The following is a 16240-nucleotide window of genomic DNA, read 5'->3' on the forward strand; positions in this document are numbered from 1 at the left end:
CACTCCTGGATTATACCATTCAAATTAAAGGGGTAAAATTTGCACATTTAAATTCTTCCCACGATCCCCCCCTCGGGGCAGGTGTTACCTAAAGTCAATGTTATTAGGTAAGGCTTTTGAGGCTTCTTGCTTCATTTTACCTCTTTCTTCATTTTATGTTTTAGGAATTCTCCAATTCTACATCATTATATTTTGTTTCATTTATCGAATTATACTATCCTTACTTTTTTGCTGATTGCTAACATTTTTTATGTTATGGATGAAAGATGTCAGCCCTTCTGTGTTAGTCAGACAGGAAATGAACTTATTCTACTTAATTGTAAGGCTACATTAATAGAATCTTGCAAGTCTGAAGGCACAAACTCAGTGAAATATAGCTACCTTCAATAAGGCTCTCCAACTGAAATGGATTATAATATATAAATAAAGAAATGCTCCACCATCTTGTGAGATTTTACTCAAGCTAGATTTGAGCAGCAGGACACAATGGAATATTAAAGGCTTAAACAAGTTTCTTATGAGAATGTTATTTGTGGAGATTCAGACACTGTGGACATAGCTTATATATTATTTGAATGCCAACTGTATAAGAGAGACTAATATCTTGGATCATACATCAGGGAAATGGCTATTGGGATTCATACATTAAAACATATTTTATGTGCGGTCAGAAACCAAATATTACATATAGCACATCCCTTCATCTGAACAGAACAGTATAAGCCAGAACTGCATATGTCAGGAGTGTCAAACACACGTTCTCACGGTAGCGTCATGTGACGTATCAGGATTTCCTCCCCTTCGCTAAAACAGGTGTGGGCGTGGCCAGCACATGACGCATCTGGCCCACAGGCCGGGAGTTTGACAGCCCTGGCATATGTGGATCTGATTGGGTTGAATTGTAGGTTGATAGAGAAACAGTACAAAAATATATTTTGTTATACATAATATATATTGTATTAATAGAAGATAATATTTGTAGTTTAGGACTGAAGTGAGGGGTCCTTGGTGCTCTATGAGCTTAGTTGTTTTCTTGCAGACATTTTGTTATCAAACTAAATAATATCATCAGTGCTACAAGGGAGTGGGGTTTTATTTTTATATGCTAGTGGCTTGCCCTGTCAGTGTTGGTGGGCGTGGTCTTGGTGGTTCCTTGATTAGGCTATTATTTACTGTTAGCTTGTATGTCTGCATTGCTAGTTCTTTGATGGGGTATTGTTTTACTTCTTGATTGTTGACCGAGTGTCAATCTCTGTCTTATTGTTCATTTGTATTTTATATTTAGATAGATTCTCATGGATAATCACTAAGGTGTTATTGTTGTTATTGTTGTTGTTATTATTATTATTATTATTGGCTTCATCAAAAATTCTAAAAAACAAGCACAGCTGTCATCTGTCACTTCATTACAATGTAAATGACACATCGAGACCAAAAAAATCACAAATATTAATCTGTCTATACAGGACTTATAATACTATTAATTCCTATAAAATAAATTATACAAAATCCTGTACTATGATGCAGAAATCTCTTGAATACTATGTGGGTGGGGGAATTAATGTTAAATACTATTTTAACCAATTCTGATATTAGAATTGTAACTTAATATACCTACTTCTGCAAAGAGGGTTTAATGCATTATTTTCTAGTGTATTGTGTTTCTGGGTAACTGACATGGAGATCATTGATTTTTATAGAATATGAAATGCTTTAAAGACTCCTAAAGGTTGAGGATTCAGGGAATGCTTATGCTATTTATTTATAGGAACACTACAAAACTCTTCAGATACAATAACATGCCTTTTAGCCAAGTAGTTCATTAAGAAATCAATGCAGAACTTTATAAAAATGTCTATAATGCTTTTAGGGCAACATTACCAATGAATTTCCTTATTGAATACGATAGATGAGATTAACATTTGGTTCAGAGTTCAATAAGCAAATGGCTAGCTAGGAACCTAAAGGAGTCAATCCTCAGATAACAAAGTCACTTCGGTTCTTAAAAAAAGGACAGGCCCAATTCAAGGCAGACTGGGATGAAATACAGGGTAGAGTTGGAAGGGTTCAGAGTTTTCTGAAGTAGGAAAGTCTACACCATAAAGTTAAAAACATATCTTCAATACAAAGAACAATTTATAAGAAGACTGGGTGACATTGGGCCAGACGTTCTCTCTCAGCCCAACTCACCTTACAGGGTTGTCATTATGGAGAAAAGAGAAAGAGGAAGGAGTATTAGCACTGCTTGAGTTACTTACAAAATAATAAAGGCAGGATAACAATCCAATAAATAAATAAAAAACTATAGAAATAGCAATAGCACATAGACTTATACACTGCTTCATAATGCTTTACAGCCCTCTCTAAGTGGTTTACAGAGTCAGCCTATTGCCACCCAACAATCTGGGTCCTCATTTTACCAATCTTGGAAGGATGGAAGGCTGACTCAACAATGAGCTGGTCAGGATTGAACTGCTGGCAGTTGGTAGAGTTAGCCTGCAATACTGCATTCTAACCATTGCACCACGATATAGTACGTTTCATTCCATAGTACGTTTCATTCCATGATATGATCCAACATCTAAATTAGTGATTTACAAATATTGCATTTTATCACACACTGAAGGCTTTAGCAAGAATATTCAAATGTCATTACTATTTTGAAATGATTTAGTTTGCAGATCATCCTTGGCTTACAACCATTCGTTTAATGACTTTTCAAAGTTACGACAGCATTGAAAAAAGTGAGTTATGTCCAGTTTTCACACTTATGACTAGTACAGTATCCCCACTGTCACGTGAACAAACTTTTGGTGCTTGGCAACCAACATGTATTTACGATGGTTGCAGAGTTCCAGGCTCCTGGGATTGTCATTTGCAACCTTCTTAGGGAGAGTCTGACAAGTCAATGGGGGAAATCAGATTCTGTTAATGACCACAGGATTCACTTAACAACTGCAGTGATTCACTGAACCACTGTAGCAAAGAAGGTCATAACTTTAGCCACGATTCACTTAAAAACTGCCTTGCTTAACAACAGAAATTCTGGTCTCCATTGTGGCTTTAAGTCAAGGACTGCTTGTTAAGAGTTTTTAATATATAAGCCTTGGAACAACATGAAATTAGGGGAAGTTCTGGTGCACTTCAACCAGAAAATAGAAAAACAAGTAAGTTGTAATAGCTAGGAGTCCTTGGAGATGTTCATGAAGTCAAGCTCACAACTGAATTTGCATTCTCTTTTTACAATGGAGATTTAAATTATTTTAATGATGACACTTGCTATGGGGTAATAGTTAAGATGCTGGATCAGAGCAAGATGACCTTAGGTTCTAATCTTCCTTTAGGCAAGGAAATAGTTGGTTACCTTGGCCAATCACCCTTTCTCAGTTCTATTCAGCATCAGGTTCAGAACAGAACAGAATAACAGAGTTGGAAAGTACCTTGTAGATCTTCTAGTCCAACCCTCCCACCCAAGCAGGAGATCCTACTCCATTTCTGACAGATGGCAGTCCAGTATCTTCTTACAGGAAGCTTGCTGAGAAGCAAAACTCTTCATTGCTTCATGCATGCATCCCATTTCTATGTGAATTGCAGCAAGTACAGGACAGAATACAGGACCCTCCAAACAAACAGGATAAATGCTAGGAACAACATGTGAATTCTTTCCAGTTATTTCCTCTATAGCAATGATATGCTGGGACAAGATCACAGTCTACATTACATAGAAATAAATGAGATTTAAGAACACAAAACATTTGAGTGTAGGTGCACAAGATTAAAAGCACCCAAATGCAATCTTTAACATTTTATCAATAATGGATTTTTCTTTTATAACAACCACTTTACAACTGCATTATTTCAGTATTACAAAATCCTTTCAGTATCAGTTTACTTGGTGGCAGAAATATGTGGTTATTTTTATGTTTTATGTTCAGTATTCTAAGCAGACATAAGGGAAGAAAAAAAGAGGGAGAAATGTAACCCATTAAATGCTACTATAGAGTCTCTGAGTTTCTACCCTGTTTCTCCAACAATACGGCCTCCCCCAATAGGAAGTCCCAGCATGTTTTAGAAGCAGTTGAAAATATTTATTTAAAATGCATCTCACTGCCTTTTCTTGAAAAAGCTCAAGGCTAATAAAATGAATAAAACGTCAAACTCATAATCTAAAAACAAGGTTTATATAGCAATAAAAAAAATCAGAACATTTTACTTGAATCTTTCACCATCCAAATTGTACAGAGTAAAGATGATTACAAGTTATTTTGAGGTAAGATGGGCGCCTGGATAGATAGATAGATGATAGATAGATAGATAGATAGATAGATAGATAGATAGATAGATAGATAGATAGATAAGGCTGAAGCATTTTTAAGCCCCCATTTTCCTAAACTATTAGAAGCAGGAAGAAGAGGTATAGCATAAACAAACTTGCAACCTTCTGTTATGATAGCCAATCGCAATAAAAATAGTTTTAGTTCTCTATGGAGTTGCTTTTCTGGTCTGGTTTACCTAGTGAGGATGACATAAACAATCTACAGGTAATCCTCAATTTACGAGATCAAGTGAGGTACTAATGCCACTCTATAAAGCCTTAGTAAGGCCACACCTAGAGTACTGCATCCAGTTTTGGTCACCATATTATAAATAAGATGTTGAGACTCTAGAAAAAGTACGAGAAGAGCAACCAGGATGATTAGGGGACTGGAGACTAAAGCATACGAAGAACGGTTACAGGAACTGGACTTGGCTAGTCTAGTAAAGAGAACCAGGGAGACATGATAGCAGTCTTCCAATATTTGAGAGACTGCCACAGAGAGGAGCAGGGTCAAGCTATTTTCTGAAGCACCCGAAGGCCAGACAAGGAATAAAATGGATGGAAACTGAACAAGGAGAGATTTAACCTGGAAATAAGGAGAAACTTTCTGACAATGAGAACAATCAACCAATGAAACAGCTTGCCCTCGGAAGTTGTGGGAGCATCATCACTGGAGGCTTTCAAGAAGAGATTGGACTGCTATTTGTCAGAAATGGTATAGGACCTCCTGCTTAGGTGGGGGGTTGGACTAGATGACCTACAAGGTCCCCTCCACCTCTGATTATCTGTAATCTGTAATATGCCAACAACTGTTGCTAAGTGAGAGTGAATTTTGCCCCATTTTCTTGCCACAGTTGTTAGGTGAATCAGTGCAGTTGTCAACTTAGGAACATGGTTAAGTGAATCTGGTTTCCCTATTGACTTGCTTATCAGAAGGTCCCATAGCCCTGAGACACTGCAACAGTCATAAATATGAGCCAGTTTCCAAATGTCTAAGTTTTGATCATGTGACCATAGGGATGCTGCAATTGTTGTAAATGTGAAAAATGTTCATGTCACTTTTTTCAGTGCTGCCCTAACCCCTAAGGCTCACTAAATGAATAGTTGTAAATCAAGGACTAATAGGGCAGCGTAGTGGTTAGAATGCAGTATTGCAAGGCTAATTCTGCCAATTGCCACCAGTTCGATCCTGACTGGCTTAAGGTTGATTCAGCCTTCTGTCCTTCTGAGGTTGGTAAAATAAGGACTCAGATTGTTGGGGACAATATGTTGACTCTGTAAGCCATTTAGAGAAGGCTATAAAACACTATGAAGTGGTATATATAAGTCCACGTGCTATAGCTATTGTGTTGGCACTGGATTTTCCAGGCAATTTCAAACCAAAACAAATGAATAAATAAATCAAGGCCAAAGAAGAATACATTTATTTCACCCGTGTCCAAAGTAATTATTTGAAGTCCGTTCCTAAAATCAGGAACTGGTCACCTGATTACTATTTATAATAATAATAGATTTATTAATATACAGCATTTTCGTTATGACAAATATGCTTAAATCTTCTAGAAGATTTAAAATGCTTAAAATCATCCAAATAAGCTTAACTATTCTATATCAATTTGATTATGTGTGACACTTTAACCTCAAAGCTGTTACATATAATTAACAGCAGCCAGTATTAATTCATTTGCTTAGTATCTACAACGCATCAAACATGATAATAAAGTTCAGTATTATCTTACAGTAACTCGGCTGAGAAATCTTGTCCCAGTGGTACGTAAATTTGAAGTACCAAAAATTGCTGGATCAGTCCAACTACAGCAAAATAAAAGAAATAAATTAAGAATAACATGAGTATTCATGTATTACTTTCATATTTCTCAAAATGTATCTACTATGCAAAAAAAAAAAAAAGAATTTAATTATTTTTGAAATGTGTTCTTAGAAACAAATTCTGCTGCGAGTAGAACTAGAACAAAACGTAAAATCTAATTTTTTTATTTACAGTTTTCCACTTTGTTGACAGAGTGCATATTCAAAATATATTCTACAAGGACACAAAATTAATTAATGTTTTAACACTGTGACATAAATTCTTCAAAAAATGCATAATAATTGAACCTATAAATGACTAACATAAACTTTAGTTCAACCACTTAAAGAAATTAATACCCCAGCAGAATAGAGTTTAGAAAAACTGTAGACAAGTAAAGGTTTAATTTAATCTGAATGTTCAAAATGAAATGGGTAATTTAAATTGGAAATTTAACAGCAAAGGTTCTTGTAAAATCAAAACCCACTTACAAGCCAAAATGACTTTCAGGAATAAAGCCTGAACAAAATCTGAATGTATTGCCCTTGAAGCTGCTTTAACACTCATATAAAATCTAAATAGAAGCTGCCAATTCTGAGAGAAAATCCTCTCAATTTTCTAAGATCAGCTCATTGTGAACCTTAATGGAACTGACGCTCCAGATACTTACCTGTCTGTCTGTTAGGAATGATAGTCACCTAACAGTTGGGTTGGCAATATATAAACCAGGATAGTTATTTAATACTGTTGTATCTTAAAAGAGAGTGCTGTAATTGTGATTGGCTGAGGTTCCTCTGACGGCCATAAGATGGAGCCAGAAACCTGGTTTGTTCTCTTCTTGCATTTCCCTATTGCCTTTTGCCTGATCATTGTTCTGCTGGAATTGCTGTGAGTCTTGCAAACTGTTAGCAAACTCTGTTTACTGAACTTTCTTTGTGATACTGGACTTCATTTTTGGATTATTCCTGGACTGATTGTATTGAATACTACCTGCTTTAACCATGTATGATCTGGACTGTTTGTTGGACTTTGTTTACCTGTTTACTGGAAGTAAAACCTACATTTTACTATTCAGTGTATCTGCATGCTGGTTGTGTGTTATTCCTCACCACTCTCGCTACATTTCCCTGAGTGCACTCATTCTCCTAACGGGGAATACCTCAACACTGGCTAGTTCATACCAGACTCAGATAACTGAGAGTTAGTGTGAATATGCAGTACCGTATACAGACAGCTGTTTACTGTTTAATTGTGGGTTACTGTCCTGGTAAAGATGGCACAAGACCCGTCAACAAGTCTATCACTGATAACCCAGTTGGATGGAACAAACTGTTTCCTGGTCTATGAAGTGCAGTCTACTTCTGTGTAGGGAAGGGTTATGGGCTGCAGTTCAGGATCCACCGGATGTAAATGCTTGGGATCCAAATGATGAGGATGATGCCAAAAAGTTAGCTGACTTTAAACAGAACAACGAACGAGCTCTTTGTATAATTGGACTAACACTGAGTGACCAGCAGCTAGTCCATATTCGTGGAGAAGAGTCTGCTGCTATGTGTTGGGAGAATTTGAAGAGGATTTATGTTCGTGACAGTGTAGGTGCACACATACATCTTACATGTAAACTGTTTAGAGCAGTGGTTCCCAACCTTTTTTTCGCCCCGCATCCCTAAAGAAATCTCACTCAAACTTCGCACCCCCTAAATAACGATACTTAACTCTAAAATGAAAACAAAGTTAATCCATTGCATAATAAATAAAAATGCCAACATATAGCCAATATCCTATTATTTACCTGGACTTTTTTCGCACCCCCTGGAATATCGTCTTGCACCCCCAGGGGGTGCAAGCACCCCAGGTTGGGAACCCCTGGTTTAGAGCATGTTTTCTGAAAGGTGGAGATATGTTAGCTCATTTGAACTTCATGAAAAGAACTTTTCAAGAGCTACATGAAAAGGAACTGATTTTTTCAGAGCTGCATCAGGTTTACATCATTATTTCCTCATTGGATGAAAGTTATGATGATTACGTATCTTCACTGGAAGTCCTGCCCAGAGATAAACTGACATTGACTGACATAACTGGACGATTGTTAGAAGAGGCAAGAAGAAGGCTGGATAGAAACCAACTGAGAGAGAAACAACCACAAGAAGAGGATTTGTTTTCAACTGCCTATACTGTTAGGAAATGTTTTTCTTGTGGAGCTAGGGGACATATAGCTAGATTCTGTAAAAAGGGAAAACGACAGAATACTAGTAATCACCAGAAGGCAAGAAGAATGTTAATTTAGCTATGTCTAGCAATTCAACTGTAAACCATGATTTGTGGGTAGTTGATAGTGGAGCATCGCAGTGGACTACTGGAAATAGAGAGAGGTTTGTAAAGATGTCTACGAGTAAGCAACATGTATCATTGGCAAATGGATGGAAGAGCAAAGGAGGAGAGGGGAAACCCTTCAGTGGGCTATAGGAACATTTGAGAGGATAAGGGATGCTTGCTGGGAAGACTTTAGCTCTGCACAGAGCTAAAACTATCCGGTGGGCAGCACTTTCATTCTGAAACAGCTGCCTGCTGCAAGGATTTCAAGCTGAGCTGAAATCCTTTACCAGATAGGTCTTTTCCTCTTTCTGTTTAAAAACCTGGAAGACTGATTAATGATTGCAACTGGGAATGCTGGGATTGGAGTTGTTGAGTGCTTAATGACTGCTTTGCTCAACAACTGACATCCCAGTCCCAAATATGGTGGTTAAGCGACGATTACCTGTACAGAAGGAATATTTCATTCTTAAATGCAGATCATGTGCATGCCTAAACTATACTCTTTTAAAAATTCCCCACTTTTCTTCTAAAGCAAGGAATTTACTGTTTGACTGGGAATGCAGTTCAATGTTTTGTTCAGAAAAGTACCCAACTAGCTAAGAAAGACAAAAATAAATTGATAGGAAGAAGCCTGGGAACTAAAGTCCTAACTAGGAACTAAAGTCCTAATAGGAAACAAATGTTTTGTGACCGGTCATGCCCCTTATGAAACCAATCTTGCAAGGAAGCAAAAACCTCCCAGGACAGCTATTTTTTTGCGAATGCCCAAAGAGATATTTTGTAAGTATGCTGTATTGTGCCTTTAACAAAACCTTGACACAATGAGTGTGGAGTAGCTGTTTTAAAATTTCCTTCTCCTGCTTTTGCTTGCTTTCCAGTCTTTCTTGTACTTGTTTTTGTACAACCTAGTAATAACTATTTTTTTTTGGCTCCAGGACTTATTTGAGTTTAAGTAAGTGGCCAGTACTTACAGAGTATCAGAAGCTTGTCTGGATTCTAATGGAGAATTAGTGAACCAGTACCTATGAGTATATACACTTAGAGGCCTTATTTTCCACTTGTAATTCAAAGGAATTTATCCCAAAATGGGAAATGCTGGGAACAGAAGCTTCATTTGCATTTGGCTGCAAGTAGGATAGTGGATTTCTCTAAGAAATTGTACTCTCAAGAAATATTTCTTGTTATGCTGTGTGGGGAGGAAGCCCTAACCATATATAATTCTTTTGAAAGTTTTTCTTTTAAGACACTGCAGTTCCAAATTACATTGAAGGATTTTTGTCAAAGGCAAGAATATACTGCACACCTTGCAGGAATGCTATGTTTCAGTATTATTCATTTTGAAAATATATGCAAATTTTGGTAGATATTATGTAACTCACCATGTAACTCAAAAGGTTATCACAGTGAGTTTTAGTCAATACCTTTTGAAACGACAGGTTTATGATCAATATAAAAGGCAGAAAAATAAAGGAAGTCTTTTGAAGATCCAATGGTGGGGGTGGGGGATTAATATATCCTATGCTGTTGAAATAACCAAAAGCCATTTCAAAATAAGCACAATTAGATTAATATCCACCAAGAAGTGGCAGACAGTAATGATCACTGGAAAGAAATGGGAAAAGGCTCCTATAAATGTTTTTAGATCTGAGAAATTACAAGCTAAAGGCAGCAGTAATCAAAACTGAATAAGTCTGTGTCTCTGTAGTGGGATAGCAAATTAGCCTTGGAATTGTTTTGCAATTGATTTTGAGAAAATCTTGTCATAAATAGGGCACAAAAAGTCATAAAGCATGTAAGTCAGGTCACTTCACAGTAATGAAAAACAATATGGTATTTGTGATTAGATATAAGCAACTTGTTTAATGGAGAATTATTAGATTCTACATCTATTTATAATGTAACTTAAACAGCTTTCCCTTTTTGGTTTACTGATTTTTTGCTAATTTAGCATAAAAGGAGATTGAAGTAAAATTTAAATTTGATAAAGGAGCTGAAACAAATGCTTTGCCACAGAAAACATTTTGGGAGTTGTAAGAATAGCCTTTTAAAGAATGACCTAATGCTTATAACTTATGGAGAAGTCTTTATGCATAATGGTTGCTGAATGTCAAACTTTAAAAACTATATTATTGTTTTGTGATGGAAATTTCTTCTCTTCTAGAATTTGGAAGGACAGTATATGAACCTTTGGCTTCAGTGTGTCTGAGCTTTAAACATAAGAATGATTGTTAGATAATGCTTGATAGATTATATGACAAATGGAAATACCAAGGCTAGCTTCCAAAGAGTTTAGTTATTGCAGACAGGAGGATGCAAGTTATGTAGTATGAGAATATTCCTACAATTGAAGAGATCTGGGGTCATCTTGTAGGTATAAAGTATTTTTTTATTCTTGTTGATGAAAACAATACATATTGTTAGATGAAATTGAAAGAATATTCATCACGTTTAACTGTATCTTTGGGATGATATTAGTTCATTGTTTGATCTACCAACTTAACAATCCCTGAAAAGATATTTAAAAAAAAAGAAAGAAAAGAAAAACTCTTTGACAATATAAAATTGTTACATATTAGAGATGTACTAATTCAAAAATTAAACATTCCAGAGAAACTGGAAATTGCTAAATCACCTCTAAAATTCAGGGAAGGTTCAACATGGTCTAGAACAAGGGGTATCAAACGTCACAGCATCATCACGTGACGTATCGAGACTTTTTCCCCCTTCGCTAAACTGGGTGTGGGTGTGGCCAGCACAAGACGCATCCAGCCTGCGAGCCGGGTGTTTGATAGACCTGGTCTAGAAGGTCTCACCCTTTTTTTTTTTTACTTTAATGTTGAAGAAATATAGCTAAAACTGTAACTAGCCAACTATTATTCAGCTAATCCAATGCTAACTTCATTAACAGCTAGGTCTGTGCATAGCATTAGAAACAGCTGCTTCACAGTACACCTTAGTGTAATCAAAATATCTCTGCAAGAAGCATTTAATGCAACTGTGACCTTTGGAATGATTGTGTAGCTGCTTTGAAAGCACTTTCTAGCTATCTTCCTGTTTGTGTGCTTGAACAGTCAATTCATTTAGTGAAACATACAACTGGGGAACAGCCGCATGAGTTTTCGGAAGGGCAAGGCTGCTTTGACACTTCATAAAGGGATGTTTTGTTCCCATTAATATACTTTGTGCACCACTTGCTCTGAAAGCATCATACAGTCTAGTATGTTTTATGACATTTTATAATACTTTTATACTTACGAGTTTGCTTAGTTTCTTTTGGAAGCTGCATCTTGTTGGTTTGACCGCTTCCTTCCAGCACAAAGACAAAACCTTTCACCTCCTTATCATATTCCTAACAAACCAACAAAAAGATTTATTAGTCATAATGTCTATTTGCCCATGACAGAAATGGTTAGACACTCAAACTTTGTAATTGTTAAGGTGAGTGATGTTTGGTTTAGGTCAGGAATTGCCAGCAAGCCTAAATGTTATTTTATAAGTCTAATACAAGTGGAAAGCGAGAGTATTAAAATGGAATGGATGCAAAGCCTGGATTATGATGGCAAGAAACAATATATGTTAAATTCACTGCCCAGTATAGCATACTTCTGAAATGCACACTGGATCCAGTGAAAATAACTCTTTCTTGTGAAAAATGGCTTTGCAGTTAGGATGTCAGGACCATCTTCCACTTAGTATGTTAAAACATCATCCTTCATTTCACTAACATTTACCGTATTTATTTTATTGGTTTTTCTGTCTTGACAGCAACCTGCCGTATTAAAACAGTTGCTTGCTTCACCGTTTTATCCATATCAAGAAAAGCCCAAGTAGTTTCATGCAATTCGTTTAAGTAAATAAAACTAAAACTTAAATTATATTTAGGAGTGAATAATCTATTTAAGATGCTGACCATATAGGCTTCATGAGGACATCAGTAACTTCCTTCCACACCCCTCCTCTGTTATCTCTTATTTTGTGAAAAAGCCTGGAAATTACCAGATATCTTGAAAACTTGCCCCAAACTTGTGTGTTTTATTTAGTCCTAATAAATACATTTCCTGATTAGGATGTTCATTTTCTTAATAGACTAAAAGAGTTTATTTTATTATGTAGAAAACATAAAGACACAAATATCTTTATCTTGTATGCTGCACAGTGTCATATACTGTATATGATATGGGTGGCTGTATAAATTTCCCAAATAAAAATAAATAAATATGCACACACATACACATCCGCCAAGAGATATTCAAAACTTACAGAAACAAAAAACTTGGAGATCTTAAATACACAAAAAACTAGTAAATTTTATCAGCATGTAGGCATCGAATAGTAATTCGTTTTCAGTTATTCTACTCTAATAAAAAGAATGATAGAGATAATATATTTTATAGTTACTCAAAGCTTTCATGTTTTTAAAGAAAAAAAAAATAAGCTTTATACTTTATAATCAAGCTTTTACCATTTCTTTCCAAAACATACTTTCCCTATTACTGAAGGGTTGCCAGAAATTTTCCATTTGGTCCCAGTGTTCTTGCCTTGAGCACTGAAGATTTCAACAAATGGGCCACCCTGCAATGAAAAAAGAAAGAATCTGTCACATTGTCATAAGAAGTCAACAAGTGTAATACTTAATTCATAACTATACCCATTCCATATTCATTCTTACAGTGAATATGAAGTGTCATTATATGTTTATTTCATCTGGATGCTCAACTGGAAACAAAAACTAGAAGTACATTTTAGTAGTTTATATTACCACAGGAGATGTACTCTTTTCTGGAGAAAATGGATCATGTTGCAATAATTTTCCTTGTAATATAGTTGCCTCTGGAAAGTGTCCAAAAACTTCACCTAGTCTGAATTAATTGGGGCTCTCTAAATAGAACATATTATTTTAAGGTGCTGTGGTTACCCATAAATGTATAAACCTAAAGTGCTGCATGATACAGGACCTGGGTTATTGGCAGAACTGCCTAATATTCAACGATGTTGGACCATCCCATCAGATCTAACAGTGTCCCATGTTCCAATTCCCTTCTGTGAAGCAGTGCCATCTAATGGGCAAAGATATGGAAAAGAAAGCCAATATATTGAAAGACTGAGCAATATGGGACATAAGGACAATAAGAGGTACAGAATGTGGGGAAGATCATTATTTGAAAGTGTTAATGGTCAAACTGTCAAAAGAAAGAAACAGAGAGCGAGAGAGATAAAGGGAGAAAGAAAGAAAGAAAGGGAGAGAGAAAAAAGAAAAGAGAAAGGGAGAAAGAAAAAGAAAGGAAGGGAGGAAGGAAGGAAAGAAGGAAGAAAAAGAAAGAGAAAGGGAGAAAGAAAAAGAAAAAGGGAGAAAGGAAGGAAGGGAGGGAGGGAAGGAAAAATAATGCATGCAGGACAAGTAATAAAAAAGAATAAAAATAATATGGCAACACTAATGTAATGAAAGGTGACACTGAAATTGCTTGTAATAGAAAAGAATGTTACAGAGTGCCACAGAAATGTGAAATTATGCTAATACAGAGCATTAAAAAGATGGTTAGTAGAATGATGAACTGAAAAAGGATGCAGATGAGAAAAATATGTATACAGAATGGCAACAGCAAAAATGAGGACAAGAAAAAGATATACCATGTATGCAAAGAGAAAAAGACAACTGCAGATAATTTATTGAGGGGAATGGTTACGCTTAGAAGGCTGAGAAAATGCAGAATTTTGATGGAAATGACAAAGAGTTTGGGGAGTGAAACGGGTTGAACAAGCAGCATCCAAGAGAGTGAACAAAATAAAAAATTAAAATGATGAAATCACTGGTGATGAAGTGAGGGAATGTTGGAAGCAACATTTTATTTATTTATTTATTTATTGGTTTTTAAGACAAACATAGACAAACAAAACATAAAAACATTAAGCCATCTTCCATATATATACATACAGTGTGTCGCTTGGTTTACAAATTGTTTTGTGCTTCCATTTCATAGTCTTCAATTACAATTACGTTATATATATTCTCATATTTTCAATCAAAGATTAAATACATTAATATCATTGTTAATCAATCATTTGACTATACTTTTATTCATTCATGTTTTATGAAATAATCCATATTTTACTTGTTTTATGACAGTTCATATTATCATCTCAAATCTATCCTACAATCATTTGTGTAGATATAATAAGAAAAGAATACATCTTTATATATTTATTATTTTCTAAGAATCTACATATTTCATTACCATGTTTTATTGTCTAACCATTGATAGAATAGATCCCAAATTTTATAAAATTGTTTATCATCTTGTTCTCTGATTTGAAACATCAATCTACTCATTTCAGCACATTCCAATATTTTCTTAATGATTTCCTCCTGTAATGGTATTTTCTCATTTTTCCAGTTTTTGGCAAAAACAATCCTAGCTGCTGTTAATACATTTACAATCAGGTATTTCAATTCTTTACTATAGGAAGCAACATTTTAGAGGTTAGCATGGCACTGATATACATCAAAGACTGGAACTGAAATGAATACTGTAAATGTTAGTAACCAAGAAAAAAGAAGATGAAAGTCATAAGACGTGAGAATATTGAAAAGTAATAAGGCTGCAGGGTGGATAATATAACATTAAATATGGATATGATTTGCTTATAGAGTAGTAAGTAGTGTGACTTATTTAACATTTGTATGAAGTCTGACAGTTGGAGGAATGCATTATTGTTCCTCAATGTAAAAAGAAAAATAGTGGAAATGATTGAAAAAAAAATATACAGATTTATATGGGGCCCAATTGGTAGTGTGACTTGGGTAACTAATCTCTCATTCAATTCAATACACCCCAAAAGATGAAAACAGAAAGGAAAAAGGCATAATGTCTCACTCAGGCCACTCTGCCCAATTAAACCCTTAAAAAAAAGGTTCATCTAATGCCCAGCCCGAAGCACAAGGAAATAATAAATCTTCAAGAGCATTATTTTATAAGAAGTTGTTATGGGAATAAATGGCATGCTTAATAAATATTTTGGGTTTGTGTAGGGAATAGGACTAGGATTTCTGATGGCTACTTGACTGTTTGATATAATTATGTTTAATGTTTAAGGAACTGTAATGACATTAGAGATGTGTTGTTGGAGCTGTGAATGTAAATGATGCTTTATTGTTGGATGAGAGACGCAATAACTTGCAGCGAATGTTGGAAAGATTGTATGCAGCGTGGAATATGAAGCTAAAAATTAAGTTAACAAAGAAGGTGGAGAGTGGCCGATAAATGAATGTGATTTGAATATAAACTCGAGTGTGATCAATATGAAAGACGTTTGTTGGTGTGGGTCAGGCATGCAGACAAAATGATTGAGCATCAAATTGCAAAAACTGGTATGTGAAAGATGAGTTTCAAACAAGGAGAACAAAAAAAAAACTGTGGAGGGTGGCATACAATTGATGAGATCCTCAAAGAGAAAGAAGTGAACATTTTAAAGAGGAAAGTGTATGAAGCTGTGATAGAAGCAAGGAAGGTTGGTAAGAATACAGACCTATAACAGTAAAGCAAATTGTGCTAGTATAAATTAGATTTTGCTCTATTTCCTTTCCTCTTATCTCATGCGTGTTTACGATTTCCTTCTCATTTTCCATGCTGTGCAACAAACTGCTTATCTTGAAAGGGAGTAACAATGAGAGGACCTGTACAGTATGTATTGAATAGCTACCTTAGCATGGAGGGTTTGTGACTTTTGTTGCTGTTTTGTTGGATGTTATTATATGCACACCTGAATAAAGGTGTTGATCATTATTTGGGACTGACAAC

The 16240-nt window shown here is 35.5% G+C and overlaps 1 protein-coding gene across 2 annotated transcripts in view; it reads right to left on the reverse strand.

The window, feature by feature from the left end:
• Positions 1 to 16240, reverse strand: part of CFAP20DC (CFAP20 domain containing) — a 183795-nt gene that overhangs the window by 149455 nt on the left and 18100 nt on the right. The window contains exons 3-5 of one of the 2 annotated variants that reach the window (XM_087953924.1): positions 12927 to 13016; positions 11700 to 11793; positions 6058 to 6130 (exon numbers count right to left, since the gene is read on the reverse strand). In XM_087953924.1, the coding sequence (XP_087810050.1) occupies positions 6058 to 6130; positions 11700 to 11793; positions 12927 to 13016 (257 nt within the window). Of the gene's footprint in view, positions 1 to 6057; positions 6131 to 11699; positions 11794 to 12906; positions 13017 to 16240 lie in introns of both variants that reach the window. The other variant, XM_087953925.1, reaches the window with a different exon arrangement.

The sequence above is a fragment of the Notechis scutatus genome, chromosome 2 (genome assembly GCF_049901735.1).
Source record: "Notechis scutatus isolate UNSWTSFEM ecotype Mainland chromosome 2, rNotScu1.2, whole genome shotgun sequence".
Classification (NCBI taxonomy): domain Eukaryota; kingdom Metazoa; phylum Chordata; class Lepidosauria; order Squamata; family Elapidae; genus Notechis; species Notechis scutatus.